At 32.6% G+C, this 25,521-nt stretch overlaps 1 protein-coding gene across 4 annotated transcripts in view; it reads left to right on the forward strand.

Annotated features, from left to right (window-relative positions):
- The window catches only part of LOC149567683 (P-loop containing nucleoside triphosphate hydrolases superfamily protein), a 216,871-nt gene extending 207,436 nt beyond the window's left edge, over positions 1–9,435 (forward strand). For all 4 annotated transcript variants that reach the window (XM_089820945.1, XM_089820944.1, XM_089820943.1 and 1 more), the window contains one exon: positions 8,946–9,435. Coding sequence is in view for 2 of the 4 variants with exons in the window: in XM_089820946.1 (XP_089677072.1) it covers positions 8,946–8,969 (24 nt within the window). In the remaining 2 variants the exon portion in view is untranslated. The remainder of the gene's footprint in view (positions 1–8,945) is intronic.
- Positions 9,436–25,521: the final 16,086 nt, after the last annotated feature.

Here is a 25,521-nt window from a genome sequence, read left to right on the forward strand (position 1 = left end):
TGAAGCACCAAGGGAGAGGGAGAGCCCAACAAGTAGCAAAACCTGATAGTTCACCCATAAACTATGCTTGCAATTGTAAATATGTCTTTTGACGGCTTTTGGAATACCCATAGATCCAACTTCTTGTATCATTATGAATATGAAATACGTGCCTTCTCGGGATTTAGCAACTTATGTGTGTTACCTTTGAAATATTTAGCATATTGAAAAATTTGTATCTCTTCAGAGGATTTTAGGATTTAGCAACTTATGTGTGTTACCTTCAGAGGATTTAACATATAAAAATTTGGAAAATACATGTCTCTTCAAGATTTAGCAACTTATGTGTGTTACTTTCCAAGATTTACATATAAATAAAAAACTATAATACAAGGGAGACTCTATATATGCCCTACTCCTTATTATGGTTGTCTACGAGACGTGATAAGGAAGAGGAAAAGGATACCTACTTTACAAGGCAAGGAGATATCATGTTTAGCAACAATATATACCATATTCTTAGCGAGGGATTTTGACCCATACATCCAAGAGCATAGATAATAATGAAAAAGGATATGTCACTTATTGAAAAAGGATCTTAAAAGAAAGAGATCTTATCAACAAGACCCCCACCATTGAGGAGTGCTTTTAGATAAAATATCATCTTTCAAAGATAAATCAAATGGGAATAAAGATTCAATCATCAAGCCCCCTATAAAGAAGAGAAAGATGAATCTTTGAAACAAGGAAAACAACTCTAACACCAAAGCAAGGGTAAGAGTTTATAAGGAATCATAACTTGCAACATAAAGAAGAGGTGATGACCTATGACAACAACCTCTCATATAAAAATATTATCCATAGTCAAAACATCAATTTGTATGAAGAAATAATATTACAATATAAACAAATGCCACTAAGCTAAGGAAAGCAATTCCCTAGTCAAAGTGAAAGAAGAAATAACCATGCCCCCCAGGGAGGAAGACAAGGGATACCTTTGCAAAATAAATGTCTTAGAAAAGATATCTTGAACATAGTATAATAGAGAATAGGAAGAAAGAATACCAATCAAGCCAAATTAAAAAGCCTAATGGATCCTAGGACACTGGATGAAAAAATACCTCTTGCCCCCTAGTCCAAAGACAAGAGGAGAAGAGATCTATGTTATATCAGAAGGAGGGGAATCCCCTATTTTAAAATTGCATGAGAGTGAAATATAATTCCTAAAATAGCTTGTTCACAAACATACAATTTGAAATGTCTACAATCAGCAAGTAAGTGTGTATTATGATAATGTAAAGGACATTTGGACTTGGATAAGGCATCGTTCGGTATAGGTTTAAAGATTTCTTTTTTGGAATTCATTAATTCAATATACACATGTTTAGCCACCTCTTGATGAATATTAGAGTTATCTAAAATAGATGTAGGGGAAGTTTATGAAGAGGAGGACGATGATTAACATCACCTTCCTTAACTTGAGATTTCGAATAACCAACACCATGCAAATTCGGTTTAAAAGGTATATGAATTGGATACTTAATACCATGCTCATTAACTCCAAGCCCTAAACCTTTATAACCTTGTTTAGTTATCAGATTATATCCTACAATATACATATCATGTAAAGCTTCTACAGGAGGTGATTGTTTATAATGCTCATAAGTAAAGGTTGTATAAGGTGGAATAATAGGTTTAGAAGAAGTGTCTTTACCCTTTCCTTTAATATCATCATGAATCAGAGGAGAAGGTAAATCAAAGAAGTCTTGCACATCTATCCCCTGAACTATGGCTTGAACACCATCATAAGAAGAACGAGGATTAACAGATGGAGATCTAGGCATCATATTAGGAATAATAAGATTCAAATTAGGAAGATTAGGAGATGGTGTATCATCAACCAAATCCTTCACATAATCCAAAAGAGTAATAAGTCTACCACATGAATCTTTAATGAAAGTTTTAAATGTAGGAAGACTAGTATCGATTAAATTCACAAAAGCATAAGTGAAAATAAAATGAAAGATCATAAACATAATAAAATGAATGATACTCTCATAAACATCATAATTATGGTAAAGAGATGCTAAAAGAAGGGTAATAAGCAACATAACTACACACAAAAGCATCTTCATAATCTTCATAGTAAATGAAATGCAAGAAATGCTTTTGTATTTTATTGAATATATAGAATTTTTTTGTATTTTTGAATTTTAAAATGCAAGAGCATAAATGAAATCTAATCATAATGCAAGAAAAGACCTAACAAATATGAAATGAAATGTAACACCCTAGAATACAATAGGGCATCTAATTCCACAAAAGAAAAGAGGGTAAATGTGTTGGGTTCACCAAAATGCATAGGAAGAAAATAGGACCTATCCTCAACCCAAATTCCCAAAAGGAATGATCCAAATTGATTAACCACAAGGAAGTGATCAATACACAAATGGATCAAGCAACGGAGAATATGAAGAAAATAATAGATACTATGGTCTTGGGCTAATTGACAAGTATGTGCTTAAATCTTGAATAGATAAAAGACAAATACTAACCTTGAAGTAGGTTAAATCTAGAAAATGTTGATTTATGATGTCTGTGTATAGTCTTGGAGAATTTTGCAATCTATTCTAGACTGGAAATGTTGAGACGAAGAAAACCCAGAAAATTTGTGTTCTTTTGAAGGGAGGTCGACCTTGACCCAAGTAGAGGGGCACAATTGTACCCCGAAAAGTCAACATTGACTTGCACAACTCCGACGGAATTTTTGTTCGTGGACCTCACAAGTTCAACAAAGAGTGGATCCAAATATGCACTTTAATTTGTTGTTCCACACTTGTATCTGTAAGAAAAATGGTTTTGTTGTTTGGATGAGGGGTTTGCTTTGGTTAAATCCCAATTTGGAATCAACGTTAATTATGGAATTGAAATAAGGAATGCTAGCAAGTAGTAGAAGTAAATCTAATAATGAAGCTATGATATTCAATAGATTTGATGTATTTGAAATGTAAACAAATATATTTATACAAAAGCTTGAACCTAACATTAACAAATGTAAATCAAAACCTCCATGATTGTATGCTTAGAATCCACCTTGATAAAAGAATGAATGAATCTTGAAGATAAACAAAGGATCTTGAATGAAGATCACACCACCATGATGACTAGATCTAGAGTTTGAACGATGAATCTTGAATGCTTGAACCAAATCCCTTTAAAGGCTTGAATGCTTCAATCTTTGATCTTAAATGGAAAACTTGAATGCTTGAATGATAGATGTTTGATAGTATCTCCTTATGAAAAGTAGGTAATCTCTCATAGTAAGTAGATAGTCGTTCATGTGTGATAGATCCTGGTTGTCAAAATGACGAAAGAAGGCTTCCTTATATAGAGATCTAGGGAAAAAACTCCTAGAGAAGGCCGATATGGTAGCATTAAATCCCAATTAACCTTTATCCCTAGAAATGGACCTAGATTAAATGCAATTTAAGAGTCTACCATTCTAAAACCCAATATAGCCAACCCAGAAGTGGGAAAAAGAAACTTTCCAAAGCCTGAAATCCCAGAACTCTCAAAAATTGAAAATTGGACCTGGGGTGTCAAGGACGAGGTTGACCCTACCCTAGGTTTGGTTCAAGGTCATCCTTGACCCAAAAAATCAAAGTCCTTACATTCATAGAGAAAGCTGTCAAAAATAGGCTAGAAATAAAGAAAGAGAAGCAGAACAGGGTGAAAACAGTCAGATCCATGCTAAAACCTATTCAAGGTGCTTGACATGACCCTGAACCACTTACTCGGAGGGCTAAACACTCTTGACATGGAAGTGCTTCCATTTTAAGATGATATAGTTTTTAATCCTAAATGGAAGGAGATTGAAGAAAAACTTGATGAGTTTAATAACGAATTATCCATCATAAGGGAGATTTTAATGTTATACAAAGACCTTCTGAAAAGTGGGGTGAGGGAGTAAAAGAATGTCTAAAGCCTCGATGGATTTTACTAATTGGGTACATAGGTATGGTCTTCTTGAGATTGCCTCATCTTCAAACTCGTTTACTTGGAACAATAGGAGACAAGGCTTCAAAAACATAGTAGAAAAATTAGATAGATTTTTTATTAAAGGGAACCTATCTAGCTCCCCAATATCCATGGAAACTCAGGTCAAACCAATATTAGGGTCTAATCATCATCTGGTAGAATTGAGAATCATTGAGGATAGAACACCTAGTAACTACCCATTCAAATTCAAGCAAATTTGGATCAAGGATGATAATTATCTGAAATTCATCAAGCAATTGTGGACAGAAACAAAGATTTCAAGGTCTAAACTCTTTCATGTAGTTAATAAGCTCAAAATAATTAAGCTCAAACTCAAAGAATGAAATTCTAATGTCTTTGGAAATATCTTCAAGGATAAATTAACCTTGTAAGAAGAATTCGATCAACTAAATAAAACCGTTATTGAACATAGAATGGATGAACCCTTATATTTGAAGGGAAAACACTTAATGTGGAAATATGAAGAGGTCTTAGCAAAAGAAGAAATCTTCTGGAAGCAGAAGTCTAGAGAAGTCTAGTTAGAAGATGGTAACAAGAACACAAAGTTCTTCCATAACAGTACAAAATGGTAAACATAATTCTCTCCATTAAGGCTGCCAAAGGAGAAATCAAAGATTCTCCTAAATCCATAGAAAAGGACAATGTGAGCTATTTTGGTAATATCTTTGATAACATAGAGTTGTCTAATCTTAACAGCCATTAAGATGATACACCCTAATAAATCTCCAAGTCTAGATGGCTTCCCAATATGTTTCTTTCAAAAAAAGTAGGATTTCATTGGGGAGGAGGTGATAAAAGCTTTAGAGGGGGTCAAAAACTCGAGAAAAACACTTTCATAGCTCTCATTCCAAAAAAAAGATAAATCAAACTCCTTCAACAAATTTAGACCCATTGCACTATACAATATGTTATACAAGCTATTTCCTAAGACCCTAGGCTAACATGATTTAGAAGATTTTTCTAGGTCTTATTAGTGAAGAACAAACGGGATTTGTTCCTAGATTCTCTATCTATGATGGTGTGATCATAGCTCAGGAAGCAATTCACTCAGTCTAGTCTAATCGAGAACCTTGTATTATTATTAATTTACATATCAAGAAGGCCTACAATAGAGTAGACTAGAGGTTTTTTTGTAAATGTCTTGAGGCCTTTAGCTTCTCTAAATAATGGGTTATTATGATCTTTGAATGTGATTCTATTCCCAAATTGTTCATCTTAATCAATGGTTCCCTTGTTGGTTACTTTGAAATTTCTAGATGACTAAGACAAGGGGATCCAATCTCCCCTTTCTTTTCATTCTTATGGAAGAAGCCTTGGGTAGGTATATTTCCCATGCAAGGTCTATAGGAAATAAAGAGGCATTTCAATAACTATTGATTTAGAACCTACCACTCACCAACAATTTGTTGTGATGGAACCCTAAATTTCGCAATTTTAGATTTCTAGATCCATGACAAAATTGGTATTTCTCTTTATGACTATGATAGAGCATTCCAAAAACTAATTGCGATGCACATTCCAAATAGTTAATCTCAAGATATTTGTGTATTTCTGAACGTAAAATCATCCAAGGTATGCACTCTTGAACCCAAATTCTTTTATATTTCAATATCTCCATATTAAAATATGTCCTTGCCAATTTTAATTTAATATAATATCATTTGACCAAAATCAATCCATGTCTATAGCATTGGATTAGATTAAATTAAATTATGTGGAATAGAAAATATATTGGCAATGTTTGTGCTAGGGTATTTTAAATGATCTTTTTATGAAGATGAGTTGGTATAGTTTTTAAATATAAAAAATTATAAGTCAAAGTTATATTAAAAGGGGAAGAATGAAAAAAAATCAAATTATCTCCTCGACAGTAATGATTCTATGTCACCATATTGCAAGAGATGAGTTTGGTTGATGGCAAACTATGGAAAGATATATCATAATTTGGAAAATAAGAAATTATAAAATCTATGATATTGCAAGACCCTAGAATCACATGTGAAATAATGATAGCATTTTAATATATTGTCATAGGCAATAGGCTGTTATCAAATCCAAATTTTGTTGTCTCGTAGTGGCTCTAGATGAGACGCACAATATAGAGAATTAAGTCAAAGCAAATTTAGGTGAATAAGGAGTGAACATTCAAGTATCTTATTATTGAGCACTAGGTATACGCACCATTTCATTACTATATGGGATGATTTTCAAAACCTACCCCCTATGCAACATCAATCTTTCCACAAATTGTCACATGATTATAAGTAATTGCCAAAATCATAAGAGTAACAAGATGGAAATGATGTTAAAATAATGGGCATTGTTATACCAATCAACATGTAGGTTCTACAAAGGCCTTCACCCACAATCCCAAGTCTGACCCCTTCCCCTATCAAAATCATTGAGGTTTCCCAAACGTCGTCCCCGTTTGCTAGAACCCATATTGATATTGAGCCCCCAACTACTACTGGAAAAATCAAAATGGAGAAAATTGAGGTTTGAGATGTGGAAAGCACTGGAACTACTGCTAGGAAGGGCACTAATAGGTCGAGAGAGAGAGAGCCCTTGGTAAGCACAAACTTGGAAATTTTGAATCCACCAATAACTCAGGTAAGAAAGGTGGTTGTAAACCAAAAAGGAAAGTCACTGGGAGAAATTATGCTGAATAGGACGAGGAAGAGACAGGTGGTGAAGGGAAGAATAGGAGGACATGGGTGGTGGTCAAGATAGCCCTATGCCTTCTCATGTGTATGATGCCTTTAAAATTGAGGCTAACATCCTAAAGTCTACAAAAGAGGGTGATGTCAGTGAGTAGAGCATGACTACTCCTGTTAGAGTCCTTAATGTGGGTAGTTAGACCTAAGGGGTTGAGCCTCTGGGGGGGAGACTAATAGAAAGAAGAGAATATGGTGTGGGATGACATTCAAAAGGAGGAAAGTACTATGGGGAAAGTTGATACTATAAAACAACCTCAGGGCAATTCAAATATTACTAAATTGAAGGAATCCATCAGTAGCCTAATCAAGAAAAATGAGGACATGGAGGAAAAATTTGATAGGGTTGCCAATTTTTCAATTTAGGTGATGCATTTTTCTACTACTACCCTGCACCTATTGTAGGCTAGGAAGGAGGAGACTATAGAACCCAAAGACATGGAGACTAGTCGGTTGTTGTATGGTTTCCTTGCAGATGATTGTCCGCGCCTTCTTCTGGAGAACCCGAGGAACTAGAACAAGGAGAGTTAGATCCTATTTGAATGCTTTCTTTTTGTTTTTTGGTTATGATAGCTACTTTCTTCTTAGCCCAAGGGGCTTACTTAGATGTTAACTACTAAATTTGTTTATTGCCCACTGATTCTTATGGGGCTAGTTTTATGTATACTTCTAATAATGTTGTTGTTATTAGATGTAGTAAGTTTAAGTACAACAACATTTTAGTTTGGGGGTTTTTGATATTAAGGAAGGGGGTTGGGTAATCTTATGGTAATGACTTTTGGCTAATTATCAGACTTGGTTTTTTGTTTTCGATAAGCCCCCATTTTGGCTACTTTCTTAATATCAAAAACATTTAACTACTCAACATTAGTAGTACCTCTAATCATTTCCTCACAAATTAGTTGGGTGATCAAGAGAATTGACAAATTTCCCATCTTACGAAATGTACAAAATTGGAATGTAATATAAATTAGGAAGGAATAGATATACTTTTCCCTGGTGTAGATAGTCTTTACGAATTTCATGTATTTCCTAGCATTAAGGGTTGGCATATTCACTACCTATTCACTGCAATGGATACATGGAGTAATAATAATAGCACACTTGAGTAATGAGTGGTAGTCACATTATCTAGTTATCCTTTGATCTTTGTAAATTGACATTGTTGATATCAAGCCTGCTCATTGGATTTATTATCCCATGCTCAGAGAACAAATGTGCTATCTTCATTGATATAGGAAGCATCATGTGTATTAATCCACAAACTTCACCAAATTGCACATGGATTGTAGGAGAGTTGCAAAATCACCATTTTACGAGTTGATATGACTCGCCTTTCAAAATTGCAAAGAATGAATGTAAAATGCCCTAAAATTAAATAAAATTCAGTGTGATGATAAAAGAAATAGAAGTGTTAATATTAAAAAAAATTAACCTATTTACTTTTTGTCCTAAATATGCAAAAGAGAAAACTTTGTTATAAATTCTAAAAGGATTTATAATGTTTTCTCTAAAATAGGTAATATGTAGTTAAAAATAATAATTGCAGATAATTTTTAAAAATAAAATATTTTTAAGGGCATAAATAATATATTTTCAAGAGGTCTTAATCACATTTATTTTAGTATAGGAAATCTTATGAAAATACAAATTTGTGTTAAATAATTTAAATGTTACAAAGAAGAAAAGAAAACTTGAATATATATATATATATATATATATATATATATATATATATATATATATATATATATATATATATATATATATATATATATATATATATATATATATATATATATATATATATATATATATATATATATTTGTGGTAAAATGGTCAATAGGGCAAATTTTAATAGAAATATTATTTGGTTCAGATGAATATGTATGAAGTATTCTTTTTCAAAAGTTAATTCTTGAGGAAAATTTAATGTGTTAGTCTTTTGGAGTTAAATAAATGTTTCTATAAAGATTAACATTTTTACTTTTGATTTACATATCCTTTTGATTCAAACCCTAATGTATAATGTGTATATTTCATATAAACAAATGATATATAATTAAGTGTGTACAAGGATATGGGAAGATGATTGGCAATCATGAATATTTGCAAGCCTATAAATGATTTTAGGTAACATTATATTTATTTAGATCAAAAGCATATCTAATTAATTTATTTTGATTTTGCAGGCCTCTTTACTAAATTATCAATAATGGGGATTTTACAAACAAAGAGGAGCACAAGTACAAAGGATATATTAATTAGATCAATAGTGTTGAAATGTTCATGAATAAAACAAAAGGAGATCAAAGAAGCATTATAAAACACATTTGATTATCAAAAATCAAATTATTCTCAAACCCAGAGATGTGTCCATTGAGGAAGATGGCCATCATAACTTTAATATTTAACTTTGCATTGTAAATATATATGAACGGTTTCATTTAGTTTATAGTTAGTTATAGTTATAAAAATGTCTGAATCTTTGTTGCGCCCTTTCATTTTCTATAAGAAAGGGTACCAAGACCTTAGGAATGAGAAACAGATGTATAGAAGATATAGTAATATAGTGAAGATATACTTTGTTTCAAGATATGATATTAGTAGGTTTATGCAACTATGCACGAGCTCAATTGTTCTTCCATTTTAAAAATAAATACAAAAGTCATGTTTCTTTTATTCCAATCTTGTAAAATAGTGATCAAAGTGTTTTTAGGACTATCCTCGAGGGATTTATTGATCATTAACATCAATTTGTTATTTGAAGGATTTGAATTTAGTGTGAGACCTAGATCATCAGAGCTACACTCAATGGTGCATGTCTTTGTCAAGTTTAGCCTTCTTGTTGAAGTTAAATTCAACTAGACTAAGTTTTACATTTCTAGTTCTCTTTAAATTGAAACATAAAAATGCAAAGATTTATACATGAGTTCCTAAGGAAGCTAGACTCTATTTGGCCCAATATTGGACAATGGACTAGTTTAAAGTATTTAATTCTTCTTAATGTTGGTTTACTTTTGATTTCTTGAAAGTTCATATGCTATATCATAAATTATTAGTACAATAGTATCATAATTCATATTTTTGTTTGCATTAATCATTCAAATTTATAGTTTTGATTTGTCTTAAGAATTTCTTTCAATCTTGAAAAAAGTCACAAAATGCTCTAAAAGTCATTTCTATAAAAAGTCTCTACCTTATTGATTAAGGAAGAGGAATAGGTTTACCTAAATAGGTCTTGCAGAGCCTGAAGTGTAAAGGAATTACATCTTTTATGATATTTCCTATCAATTGGCCAAACTGAGTTGGAAGATCCCAGCATTAAGTAGACAAGATCATAGGATTTCCAAATAGTCAATTGGGGTGCCAACAAGTTGATGATACCCTGATCAATGGGAAAAAAATCTTAGGAGAATCCATAGTCTTTAATGTTGTCCTTGATCAATATTCTTCAAATTCAAGTCAAGAAATTAACCTAAAAAAAAAATGAAATTTTCTTCTTCAACACCCCCAACCCTCAACCTAGAATTACAAATCTATCAAATTCTTAAGTTTGACAAGGGTAGTTTTCCATGCAAATACCTAGGTCTTCCCCTTAATAATGGATGTCACTACACTAAGATATGGGACCTAAACATTGAGAAAATCAAGAGGAGAATTTAATCCTTATAAAGGAAAATGACTTTCAAAAGCAAGTAGAGCCACTGTGGTCCAATACACTTTGTCATCCCAACCTATTTATCATCTATCATGTGTTGACCTCCCTTCAAGTAAAAGAGATGAGATCAATAAACTTCTTTGAACCTTCTTTTAGCATGGGTATGGGGACAAAAAGAAGTTTTCCCTACTATCATGGGATAAAGTGTGTAAACCTAAAGAACAAGGGGGTGGGGATTAAAAATATCAAAGTTTAGGGAAAAACCCAATGGGATAAATTAGTATGGAGATTGTTTAGGAATCTTTATCTTAAATGGGAAAAAAAATTATTCAAAAGTACCCTTTCAATCATGACCCCATTAGTATTTTCAAAGAGAAATCCCCTCTGAGGGGGTCTGGGATTTGGAATTTCTTGATGGAATGTAGATACTTGATCCAAGACAAACTTACTTGGAATTTGAGTGATGGGAAGGATGCCCTTTTTGGCAAGACTCTTGTGGGGGTTGCAAAGCACTAGATAGGGAATATCATTTTTCTCAAGCCAAAGATTGGAAAAACCTTGGGGACCTTGAGATACCTAAACAGAAAAGGATATGCTTAGGAAGTTGTTGGAGACCACAAAGGTGACCTTTAAGAGGGGTAAGGACAAATTAATTTGAGATAGATGTCCAAGCAGGAATACAACTCCAAGATGGTTTACAAGGCTGTGGTATCTAAATTTTTAGGATCTCGAGACAAATTTCCAACTAGATTGTGTTAGGACAAGGCTTGTCTCCCCTAGAAGGCATCTTTACATGGCTTGTCCTCTATAAAAGGGCACTAACAACAAATTGATTCTAAAGAATGGGTTATGAGGGCCTAGTAGATGCCCTCTTTGTGAAGCAAAGGAGGAAATATATCATCACTTATTCTTGAATTCCCCATTCTCCAATCAATGTTGGCAATGGCTTTTCTCCCAATTAGGATGGAGCTAGGTCTTCCCCCATTCTTTAGGGTAGATGCTCTCTACATAGCCCCTCCTTAGGAAATGAAGTATTTTTAGCAATTTATGGATCACAACCCCATCAATCATTCTTTAGGGACTATGGAAATAAGGTAATAAGAGAATATTTCAAGATAAGAAAATGGATTTTAAGAAACTTAGAAACAAACTTGAGGCCTCAATTCTTGAAGTGACCATTAATAGGATCCTAAAATATTGTTTGAAAGAGGTGGTGATGTCCCATTAGGATGAAAAGATGTGAGGATAATGGATAAGTCTTAAGACTCCCCCCTTCATAGGATTAGGATCAACATCGATCAACCATAAGTGGGAAGAATGCTCTTGGAGCCCCCAAAAATAGGGATGGATCAAACTTAACTTTGATGGAGACTTGAGGAGTAATCTCAAAGAAGTTGGCATTAGATGGAGCATCTGTGAGGGAAACAATCAACATTGATAAGGCTATTGGGGTGGAAACTAATAATTGGGTAGAACTATCTGTCTTGGTTGAAGGTTTGGCCCTATGTGAGAGATTGTGTTTGAAGAATCTTAAAATTAAGGAGTGCTTAGCAATTATTATCAACAACCTTCATAAAGGATCCCTCCAAAATTGGCAATTAGATGCAATATTGGCTCAATCCATTTCCCTATAATTTACAAAGGTTGTGACGAGATAACTATCAACCATATTTACAGAGAACGGAATTGTAGAATGGATGAACTAGCCAATCTAGGATTAGATGCTTACCCTTTACATGATTAAACATATAAGGCCCTACACTTATGATACTTTAGTTTTTTTAATATATTGGTAATCTAGAAAATTACAAATTACATAGTCCATTAGCAAGTGTTGGAGTTACTTGTTAAATACATCCTTCCTTCCTATCTAAGTTAATTATAATTATTAACTTTCACTATCAATATGTATCTTATCTACATAACTTTCTTAATGTTCTTAGTTGTCATCTAAATTATTGCACACCCCCCCCCCTCCCTTCCATGATTCCCCTGCCCTAGAAAAAGTATCGATGATGTTTATATGAATTGATTAGCAAAATTTAGTAAGACTTTTGGGATATTTCTAAGTAGGCATATACACTTCACATGTGACATCAATTAAGATTTTATTATGTTTAAGTCGCCTCTTAGTTTGCTAATACCACTCCAACTTAGCCTGTGAAGAAGCATTAGTGGTTTTGATATTCTCATAAATTGTTGTAATCAGAGAGATGGATACATTGTTGTGATTGAAAGGATGAAAGAGATAGACAAAGGTGTCAAAAAGGATGAAAGAGATAGACAGAGGTGTCAGACTTCATAATAGTAGAACCATTGAAATATATATTAGCTTTCTCTCATACCCTAGTAGTAGTGGTAGTTATGAAATTTCTTGAGTAGGAATACTTAGAAAATGTAGATAGGACCAAAGTAGATTATGATATTCTATCCATGTTCTTGGCTTTGTTGGTGTTTTTTGAGAGGGATAAAGATAGGGTGAGGAATTTATGCAAGAATGTCTTCCTTAAGAAATTTCTAGTGAACCTAGAGATAGTTCTGAGGTATATTGACAATAATATGACAACCATGAAGGCAAGAAATTTTGATAACATGGAGATAGAGGGGAAATCGGTATCAAAATACCTTTTTCTATGGGTGGAAAATGGGGAAGTTTGTAGGGATAAAGTGGACATTAGACTTTATAACCTCAATTTCCTAATGGAACTATTTCATTTCAAACATCCCTTATACCATATCTAGTTTGTAATTTATCTAAAGGAGGAATCATTGAGGGTATGAAGAAATCATGGGCTATGCTAACATTCAAGATTTAGGGTTGGAATCGGAGGAAGCTAAAGAAAGGATAAAACCTATGCTGAAAAAAGGGGGAAGTCAAAGAGTCTTGTGGAAGAAGTAGGCCCGAACTCAAACGCGGAGTATCCAAAAGGAAAAGGACCTGTAGAGGATTAGGGAAAAACACAATGACATTTTTACAAAATGGAAAATTTTGGGTTTTTCTTAACAAGTTGTGCATCTACTCTGTTTGTCAAGGTAATAGGTAATGTTTATTAGTTCCTGCCATAAGCTAGTACCTATAGCATTGAGTGGATGCCACTTTTTCCTAATTCACCGAGCCAATCGAGTAATAGAATTTTTCTCATAACTATTTTAATATAATTTTTTTAAACATTCATTTATTTATTGTTTAAAATTATTATTTACTTTTAGTTCTATACTTGTACAATGAATAATCAATGATTTGGAATGACTATTTATTAATTCTTTATGTAGTTGGCTCTTCATTATGTAATAATAATGATGGAAATAGTGCATGAAAATTGAAATTTCTAAGAGATCTTTTTTGTTTTGTAGAAAAAGACATGATTGTCCAATCGTTAGAATTGAGTGTTATTTACTTTAAGTTGATTGAGTGAATTTAATCTTTGTTCATAGGTAGTACAGATGGTAGGTTGCATTTTTATTTTTTGCAGAGAAAATCAGCTTTTGCTTTTCCCTTTTTTTGCTAGACTCATTATTTGTGTAGATGGCATAGTGCAAAGAATTAATAAAGCAATCTTTGTACAGTGTGAAATCCCCAAATGAACTTTGAAATCAGCTATAGCAATCACATCAATTTGAATGTCAATTTGATGAGTTAGAAATATATAACCAAGCCATGTTATAGGGTTATCAAATACTGAGAGGGAAAATTCAAGAGTCTTTCGTTCTCTAAGGTAACCATGTTGTGGGCTTGTTCTCTAGTTCAATTGCTCTACTCCAAATTGTTGTATGTTATTTTTAATTTATTCCCTACTATCACAAACGTTCTTTGTTGGATGAGAAGAATAATGATACCATTATTTCTTTACATTGTATTTTAATATTCTGATGTATAGAGCTCGATTTTGCTATTATAAAAAATTTGATGATGTTATTTTTAAACTCAAATATTTGTATAAAAATGGTTATGCATGGGGAGAGATTGACAGTGGGGCTTGATTGATAGGCGACTTGAAATGTTGGTAGACTATAGACTTTTTTTTGGTAGAATTTGTTAAATTAGGACTGAAAACTAGATACCTAAGACCATTAAAAACTATCGAAAATAACTCAAATGTTTGAAACTTATCTCTAGATGAGAATCTAGCTTGGTAAGGTTGTTAGATTTGATAGTTCACAGTGTGTACAGCCACAAAGAGGTTTTCCTTGGGGAACTTGTCAGGTTAGTATTGGTGTTTTCAATTTTTAGCATACTGAAATTTCACTTCAGTAGGAGAATGAAGCATTTTTATTTTTTTTGCCTTGATTGTTGGTTATATGATCCTTTTCTGAGATGAATAACTTGTCAAATGTTCACTTATAGATTTTGTACTTGAATCTGATATGGTTTTGCTTATTTCCCCTTGTTGTATGTTGTCATCCTCCTATGTAGCATTGAGATTGGTGGTTGTTAGACATTTCTATACATCCTATAGAGCTCATTAGATTTTTTCATTAACAACAACAGGTGTTCATAATTTTGTATTGGGTTTTTGCATTTGAGAAGAGGATTAACTATCTGATGAAGGGTGCTCCCCTTAATACCATAAACACATAAAATAAACAAAAAAAAACAGCAATTGTGAGAACAAAATAGGAGCTTCTTATTATCACTACAAATGCGGAATTATAGAATTTAGATTTACAATATGTTAACCCACATGGGTACCTTCATTACAGTAATCTACAAGAAAAGTTGTAAACTATCACCTAGAGTTATTCTAAACAATGTTTGGGCCTTTCTTAAATAGTCAATTTTATGCCGCACAGGAAGGTTCTAGACATTCAAACTTAATACCTAGGGCCAACGGACCCTAACAATACATATATAGTCATCCAAATACATCTTTCACATTTATTTTAGAAATTTCAAGTAGCCCAACTTTGGAAGGCCATAACTCTCGAACCGTTGCTTCGATTGGCTATTATAACCACTTTTCAAAAAATGCCAGCTTTGGATCTATAGGCTTAGAATTGTGCAAGTGCCCTTCCATCAAGTTTTTGGACCTCATTTGGGGCTTCTAAGGCCTTCAAAACTCAGTTCAAAAAAATTTCTCCAAAATTTTCCAGTGAAAAACTGCAATAATTTCTCTGATACTTAAGTTGGAGCAATAAGATTTTTATGGCAGGCTTATAATTCTAAGATGAACCTTCATGTAGAAAATTAGAACATTCTGAGCTTGTATGACAAACTTCCTAAAAATAGTAAGCTCCAGAAATAATAACCCCCTTGTCTACTAATCCTGATGAAAATTGAAAAGACTGAAAATAAAAATGTTTTGGCATGATGCAAGATTTCCCTCACACCCAAGATGCTTCTGCATCACTATCTTGTTTCAATGGTAACCTTTGATTTTGAGCAACAACACTCTAATGCAATTTTTGCATTGGTTGTTGTTGTTGCTATCAATTTATGTAGAGATATTACACACCATTATTGCTATCAAAAGCAACCAAGATGAACTAAAAAGAAACTTGAAGGAAGAGATTAAATACTACAAGGATACATCGAGGAAGATTTTTTACTCTACAAATCCTACAAGAGGAATAAGAACATCAACAAGCCAAAAGGAAGAGAGGAGAGCTTACATCTTGTTCGTCCTAGAGATTCCAGGTGATCTGTCCCTTGCCCAAGGTAAAGAGAAAGAAGGTTCGTTCCTACAGTTATTGAATGATTTAAATCAAGATTAGAAGTTTGTTAAGATTCCTACCCTCTAGCTAGTGGTTTCTTTGGGAGTGTTTTTATTCCTCTCATTTGTGTTTTTCTACTTTCATCTTTTGGTTCTATTTTAGGTTTTAGGTGGTCTTTTGTTAGGCATTCTCAATCCTTCTGACACCCCTTCTCTTCTTCCTTTTGGCTTCTCTATAAGGATTCAGGGCCTCTCCATTTGATCTAATCAGAACTATTTTATATCTCTCTAGGATTGAAGCAATTAGAATATTGGCATATAGACATTTAGTTTGATTTCATTGTCCTCTAAACTATTTAAATTGATATTACTCTTTGTATCTAAGTATTAATATTCTTCAAAATTAATACTTTTTGGTTTTCCTTCCATTATGAAAAAGGTTAACATCTATATTTTGTCTTTGTTGGTTAATATGGAAGCAATTTTTTGTCTAGCATGAAACAAGGAAAGACACTTTGTTAAATGATTCATTATTGTGTACAATCAAAAGTTTCTTTTAAATTTGTTTCCTTCTATGTTGTCCACACCCACAAACAATTGAAAAGTGATAGCCTGTGCAAGGCTACAATGCAAGAGACCCAATCTTGAGCATATAAATTAATCCACTGAGCAAAAATTGGTTCTATTTGTGTTCAGACTGGAGTTTATGAACTCAGAAAAGGACAAGTTCAAGAAAGCCATTATAGCCTTGCCAGAAAAATTGATCGATCATAATGGATTTGGTATTAACAAAAGGCCCATAAAATCCATTGATCATACCAGATTTGGTGTAAGCACGAGGATTACAAATTTTTCATTACTATTTCCCAAGGTTATGTCTTAAAACATTCATTATTCTAATTTCATTTTTAATTAATAATGGTCATTTTGAGAGGACATTTATTTTTATTCAGAAATTAATAAACTGTATTAATATTACTTTTTCCTACTATATTTTTAAAAATAATACTAATGGCAAGAACTATAGACGCAATGTGTGATTGTTATATATAGCTCTCTTTCTATGTCAAATAGGTCGCATATGTAAATAATTTTATGGATTATTTTAGTTTATTATACATGGAAAAGTAATATGTCTAGGGATACAGAGGAATGGGTCCTTTTCTATCACTCTGACACCTTCTTCATTTTGTAAAAATATACTTACAAACTGATGGGTTGGTGATGTAATTAATAACTTTCAATAGTAATATATAATTGTTTTCTCATTAATACCTTAAGCTAGTTTTTGCCAACAATTTTTCTACGCTTATATGAAATGTTTAAACTAAATAATATTTATGCTTGAGTATTTGATGGGTGTCCTCTATAGCATTAAGTGTATTTATCTTCTTGAATATTTAGGATTGCATTAGCTTTTGTTATACCATTTCTTATCTCTACGATTGAGTTTTTTATGGTTATGTTCATAAACATAAAATATTGAAAGGAGTTGGTTAATTATAGTCTCACCTAATAGTAATTACATCTTTGTTTAATTTAGTAATATAGAATATAAATCAATAGATATTTATTTTAGTTTGGATCACTATCATAGATCCCGCCCTTTCAATCCCCATACATGTTTTAGAAGACCAAACATCATAAAATTTGTTAAGATATAAAGACAAACCTAAGTAACTCGTATTACTTAACAACTATCTATCTAAGTAAATCAATGCCCTAAAATGAATACCATTATCAAACTAAAAGGACCCGAATCCCAGTGAGTATTTGATGTGCCAATATCAAGGGCATGGCTAAAGGAAGTATTTTTGTACACTCATTTCTTGGTAATAGGATTATGTTTCATGATTTTGGGCAAAGAATTCATAATTGATATTGATTGTTATAGAGTTAACAATGACATTACATCCTTGTTTGTAGCCATGGCTTATCTAGTTGAGATAGACAAGAAAACCATAGGTACATTGTGTGGGCGTTTATTCAAAACTAAATATTTAAGGGACCTAAAGAAGGTCATTGTAAACATTAGGGAGGACCTATCCATATGTAGGCCTTGTCACTATTACTTTCCCCAAAATAAAGGATAGTTCATCCCATTGTAGCCAATCATAATGAGAATGGGCCTAGTTCAATTGGTATAGTGGCTTCCTATTATCTAGAGGAATTTAAGCTTACTTTTTAGCTTTCTACATGTTCACACCCTAAGACAGAATGATTAGATTCACAGATACATTGTGGAAGATAGAATTGGTGTTTGGCAAAATGAGTCTAAGGTGAATTTGGAGGTTCTAGATTCCTCTAGTCTGGACTTAATGGAAAATCAAAATTATTCAAAGCCTCTATCCCTCCATTTTATGCTAGTAGATTGATCGAGATTTATCCCTTCTATATTCTTGCATAATTATTACAAGCATCCTTCGTTGATAGATATTGATAATCGCATTTGCATCAATTTTGAACTTGTGTGTGGGATGTTTACTATAGTCCATTTCATGTATTTCTTATGAATCCAATATTTTTTCAATTAATGGTTAAGACTAATTCTTTAATTACTTTGTGTTTCTTTCTCCATGCCCTTGTGTATTCAAGTATCTTCATTTTATAGAGCTTTGCTCTAACAAAAATGCAAGATGTAATCCTTATATTGAATATAGGTCCAAGGCAAATTAAGACAAGAAGGCTAGGGGACCCAAACGAAAGGCAAAGGAAATTTGTAACTTGGTATCACTAGTGGATAAATCAAATGTAAGAGAAAAGAGTGTCACGCTTTGGAGGATGGAGCTTCTATACCTAGAATGTTGGTTGTATTTATGTTCTTCATGATGTATCAAAGGCCTAGGCTATTTTTTATCAAAAAACAAATGTTATAGTATAGTTAGAGTAAGTTATTTAATGATGCATCTAAGGGCCCCTTATTACAACTTAAGACCCTATAAAACCCTTATTTAATTTAGTGTCTATTGTGATATGATATGTTCCATTTTTATTAAGATCCTTTAATACGTTGCATATTACATAACAATAACAAGACTTATAAATGATTATGTATAAAAGAGTAGATGTCTAATTTTGATAAATAAGAATCCTTAATTTCAAACATTATGTTTGTATATAGGTGACAACCCTTAGCTTTATGTTATATCACTATATAAGGTCTATTATGCATAATAAGTTACATGTGTACGATAGGGTTTATGCATAATAGATTCTATTATGACATAATATGAGATCTTTTATGATCCAATTTGATATAAGAAGCCTTAGTTTTGCATGTTACATTCAATCAATTCAGACATAACAATTCCCAAGTAATAAAAAAAAACTATCTTTGTAGACAACCATTTAAAAATCTCTTTGTACATTCTAAGACTCTTTTAATATACCTAGGACCTCTTAGATACCCCTCTCTACATCCCTTTAAGTGATTATCTATAGATCCTCTTAAGGTCCTATCTATCTCTAGATCCCCTTAAGTCACTTTCTCTAAATCCCCTTAAGACTCTCTCTCTTTGTCCCCTTAAGATGATGTCTAGAGGTTTCTTTAATAACTCATCTCTCTCTCTCTCCATCCCCTTAAGACATTGTCCCTAGATCCACTTATGAATCTCTCTCTCTCTCTCTCTCTCTCTCTCTCTCTCTCTCTCTCTCTCTCTCTCTCTCTCTATATATATATATATATATATATATATATATATATATATATATATATATATATATCATTAGGGTTAGGGTTTTATTAGGATAAGTCTTAGAGTAAGGATTTAATAGTTATGGTTAGGATTAGAATTTGATAGTTAGAATTAGAGGTTAGCATTTATTTCTACAATTTATCATATAGGATTATGGCTTGATAATTACAATTGAGATTTACCAATTAGGATTTACCATTTAGCATTATAGTTTCATTTAGGATTTAGGATTTAGGATTTAGAATTTATGATAAGGATCTAGCCATTAGGGTTTAGGTTTTAGTAATTAGGATTTAGGGTTATGGTTAAGATTAGGGTAAGTTTACATCATTTTTAGTATTATGCTTAGGGGTAGAGTTTATATTAGGTTGGGATTTTGGATTAGGGTTTAGTATTTAGGATTATAATTCAATAATTAGAACTAGGCAAGAAGGATTTAGCATTTAGAATTTAAGATTAGGGTATGAGTGTATTAGTATTATATGGTTAGGGAAAATGTTTGTATTACCTAGTTAAGATTTGGGGTTAGGGCTATTTAGTTAGAGTTCAATTTATAGGATTAATGTTCTTCAATTATGACTAATCATTTAGGGTTAAGGCTTAGCATTTAGGATTGGGATTAAGTTTTAGCATTTAGTAGTAGGATTTAATATTTATGATTAAGTTTTAGCATTTACTATTATGGCTTATAATTTATAGTGATGATTTCAAGATGGATATAAGGAATTTAGAATCAATATTAGAATTCAATTATTAAGGTTCGTATAAGGGTTTTACATCTTTTATTAGGATTTACCATTTATGATCTCATATATTAGGGTAGGATTCGGAATAGGGTTTTACAGTTAAAATTTAAAATCATATATTCAACTTTGGATAATTATAATTTTTTCTTTGTATGTATATGTGTAGAATGTTCTTAACAAGGACAACTTTCTAAGGTTGGGGAAGGGTCATCCTAAGATCAAAGAGTTACACACATCTCTCTCTATTTAGGTGAGCTTTATAGTTAAAACATATTTTGGAGACCTTTCTCCTTGCTTGATATATTTTTTGTTATTGTGTGTAGTGTTTGATGATGGAAATGTTGAATAGGGGGAAACTAAAGTTAAAGAAATGGATATCAAAGAAGGATGATCACAAGGTCAAAAAATTATTTTGATCTCCTTTTAACAGTAATTTATACATAATTTCTATCATTGGAATGTAATTATATAATTTTTCTTTATACATATGTCCCCTTAAGTCTCTCTTATTTTTTTTTTTGTAAATTGTAGCTGAAGTTCATGCAATAAATGAGAATGTTAATCTAGCTCAAAGGTTGAAGAGGAAAATTATGTGGGCAAAAAGATTATTTAATTGAAATGGATGTGGAAAAATTAAGGTATTATACTAAACAAGCTACACATACTACAAACAAGACATTAAATAATAATTTTGAGGAAATAATTACATAATTTATACACTAGAGAAACCTCAACTATTATCATTTTCACTTCTTAAAGATAAATTAAAAGAGTCATTAAAATTGTTGGATATACATACAAGTTTGAAAAAGAGGATGACTTATAACCTACAAAAAGATATTGTTGAAAGTGTTAAGGAAGGATTGCATTCCATTGGGAAAACAACTAGATATATAGATAGATCCATTTTACAAAGATTGATACTGACATCTATTTTAAATTAAAAGTGTCCCAAAAAAGACAAATCTATTCACTTTTGTCTTATATCAAGTATAGTCAGAAGACAATATGACATTATCTTAAAAGGAGAATGAATTTGGATGATTTTACATAAGAAGGTGATTGGGCACTAATGTGTAGAGCTCCTCAATATGATAGGATTAGGTAAATAGTTATGAACTTGATTACTACATTTTTTATTGATAACATTCATCATTCACTAAATAGAAAAGATATTATCAAGAAGAGGATCATGCCTAAGGAATATTTTCATCATGTGAAATATTGTTGGATGTCACACAAGAAGAATTATCTCTCATTTTGTAATTAAAGTCCCGAATTAAAGATTACACAAACAATGTTTGAAAGATTATATCTTTACTTTATGAAGGTAAATAAATATATTGAAACTTTTTGTCAATATCATGTTGAATTTGATCTCTACTATCAAGTGTTATGAAACATGATAGAAGAAAATGATGGTTCTCAAAATTATTCTACTAAATTACCAAGACAATTCATAGCATCAACTTATGTGACAAATCAAATGATCGTGTAATAGGTGAAATAGATTACATAAGAGGAACTTGTGAAACATGTGGTAATCTGAATAAATTTCCTTTGAGACATGAAGATATTGATATGATGAGGATGGTATAATGTAAGAGATATAAGTATAAAAAGTGTGAAATAAAAGTTGGGAAGCATCAACAAGATTCGAATATGTAGAGGAGAGATACCTATTGGATAATTTATGTCAATTTTTTTAAAAAAATTATTCAAACATATATATGTCATGCATTTTTTGCTATCAAGAAAGCATAACAATTCCCAACAATAAGAAACACTACCCCACTTGGAACAATTTTATCAATTCTTTACTTGCAGAGAATTACTCTTTTGTTTCTCAAAAACAACTTCAATTGGAATACAACTTTAAGAAAAGTTCATTGTTATGGGCTAGGTGTTTTATTGACATGCACAATCTAATTTGGATGATGTTGAAAGTACATATCAAGCATGAGTCATTGAGAAATAATATCACTTTTACATTACTGATGATAAAGAGCAAGACACACATTTTGTCGAATATTGTTTTAAGACATTTTTGAATGTTTACAAAATAAAGACATATAAATAGAAAAAAACATTTTTATGGTTAGATGGATATGCAACACACTTTAAATCAGCTAGGCCATTTTATGTATAATGTGGACATCATTGATATTAAAATATACCACACATTTGTAGTTTGTTTTAGAATGGACATGGAAAGGGTGAGCATGATGGTGCAGAGCTTGTATGAAATGCACTTTCAGAAAGTATCAAATGGATTATCATGGATATTGGTGCAAGGGCACATAGTGAAAGCCCTCATTTTGGTTTTTTGTTGGTTCATATTTTTGACATGTACTAACTCTAGCCAAGTCAAGGGTATGAGTGAGTTTGGACATTCTCAAGGTCATCTTTTTGGGTTGTAGTTGTTCCTAGGTTGATGGTATTGGTGTGTTTGTGAGTGTAGCTTGTGTTAGAAGGCATAGGTCTAGGACCTTGAAAGTATGTGTAGAAGTGGTCTTAACCCATCTTGTCTTCCAAGATGTGTTTTCATCCTCTTGGATGGATTTGAACTCCTAACATGTCATTTGGAAGCAACAAAGGGAGAAGATGTCAAAAGATGCCAATTATGCAACCATTGTGCAAAAGTTGTCGAAAGGGAAAAATTGTCTTAAATTATGTAAAAGGATACACTAGAGTGTAAATCATTCCTATACATCATTTATGGTTCAAAATAGGTAGATTTGGAAATTCCCAAGTGAAGGAGGACAAAGTTTCTCTAAAATGCAAAAAGTTGTCAAGGTTGTGCAACTTTTTGAAAAGTTGTTTGATAATTTTTTTGGAAAAAGTTGCAAAATTCAAAGAAGAGATTGGTTTTAATAGTTTTAAGAATTTTTGATTGCTTGTATGGAATAATCAATTGAGGCATTAAATATAGTGTTTAATCTTTATTTTTTATATCATAACAATACTTTTATATTCAGGTTGGAAGTTTGTAGGAGTTCATTTGATTACGCTTTAAAATTCTTTTGTAGAAACCATGTGTGTTGGTCCTATTTGGACTAATTGAGAGATAATGGCTCCCTCATGAGTTATTCATGGATTTAGGGGACTTGGGAGTAGAGCCAATGTACATATTGTACATAAATTATGGGGCCCTAGAATTCATGGGAAGCCTTTTAGAAGTGATGCCCTATGCAAGTCTGTTATACTTGGTTAGGCAATCACAGCATAGAAAGGAAGGATTTGGGGTTTGAATGTGTAAGATACTTCAAAGAAAGTTTTTTAGAATGAGAAAGGCTGAGTAATTTCAACATCTACTAGAGGAGAAGGTTTCTTGATAATTTTTGAAGGGCAAAATATCATACCCTAGCCAGACCAGTCATCATAGGTGTGAAACCCTTAAAAATAGACATAAAAGTTACTTTTTGGTGCATGGACATCTTGGAGATCTAAGACCCATAAAATATTTGAGATTTTCAAAAAGAGTATTCAAATCTAGAATTTTTTTTCTATCTCCCTTATATAAATTGAGACTAAAGCCCAAAAACTCAAGTTGGAGGGCTAATCCTAGTAACCCTGTTTGTGCCTGTTTTGGCTTAGAATTAAATAACTTGATGATGACTTGTAAGGTTGATGTCCAAGAGTCTAAGGGAAGTTTGGAATTACTTGTAAGAGCCCCTCACTCTACAAGGTGGAGGAAAATGGTCATAAAAGACTAGTGGAGCAGGTAAGCAAGTGATCTTGAAGAGGGTGTTGGATAAAGCATGAATTATAACCTTTGGTATATCTAGGTAGAGAATGTTTAGAGGATAGGATAGAGATCTTATAGGAGATTAGCATGTGGAAAGAACCCTAATAGGATGAGAGAAAGCCTAAATCAATCCTAAAGAAAGTTAAGACTAAAAGAGGAACTTACCTAGTATTACATCAAAGTGGTATCAAAGCAAGAAGATAGGGATTTGTGGGTAGATGTTTTAGCTTGCAAAATCAGTTGGAGAATCAAATATGGTGACCAATGCATAATTGGCCAAAGAGTTGGGTGAGAAGAAGAAGAGGAACATAATCCTTGAGGAAGCTCTAGAAGAAATGAAGACCAAATTGGAAGAAGTTACTAAGGCAACCAAGAAGAAAGATCAAGAAGGTGAAAGTAGTAGTAAGGGTAAGGAGAAGGTTGATGAAAAAAACCTTGTCCCTGAACCTGACCCTCCTACAAATGAAAGGTGATTCCTAAAATCCATCAAAGCCTTAGGTGGTAAGGCCTTGGAAGAAGTACCTTTGTTCAGTGGGAAGATGGGTCCTAAATTGGTGATGGAATGGGTTGAAGGAATGGAGAATCACTTTGAATGTGAAGGTGTGAGTGAAGCACAAAAGGTTAAAGTAGCCAAATCTAGGCTAAGGGGATGAGCCCTAACATGGCGGAAGTACCTCCAAGAAGAGAAGGAAAAAGTGGGAAAGAAGCCCATTGCAAATTGTAATGTCATGGTAACAAAGGTGAAAGAGCAATACCTACCAGGGCATTATGAGGTTCAACTACAAAAGAAGAGCCAAATTTTGAAGCAAAAAGACATGGATATAGAAACTTACACTAAAGAGTTCCAAAAGTTGTTTACCAGAGTGCAAGAAGATTAGGTCATTAAGGTGGCTAGGTATTTGGGGGGTTTGAAATGGAGCATACAAGAAGAGACCAACTTGTGGACTCCTATAACACTCCATAAGTGCTTCCAACTTGCTTTGAAATTAGAAGAGAAGAACAAAAAGAAGGCAAACTCAAACTTCAAAGAAAGAGGTAAGGGTAGAGATGGAAGAGGTAGAATAGAGATGGAAGAGGTAGAAGCTATGGTGGAAGAGGATTAGACTACAATTTACGAGGAGACAATAAGGTTATTGAACAACAAGAAGGAAGTTTAGGAAGAAGAGGTTTCAACAAGGGTATAGGCTCTCACCCTAGTTGGAGAGGAAGGAGTAGCAATCATGGGAGAGGTTACTACTTTAGCACCATGAAGTGCTATCATTAGCAT

This window comes from Cupressus sempervirens, chromosome 3, assembly GCF_028749045.1.
Source record: "Cupressus sempervirens isolate cs-2001-9-10 chromosome 3, ASM2874904v1, whole genome shotgun sequence".
NCBI classification, from domain to species: Eukaryota; Viridiplantae; Streptophyta; class Pinopsida; order Cupressales; family Cupressaceae; genus Cupressus; species Cupressus sempervirens.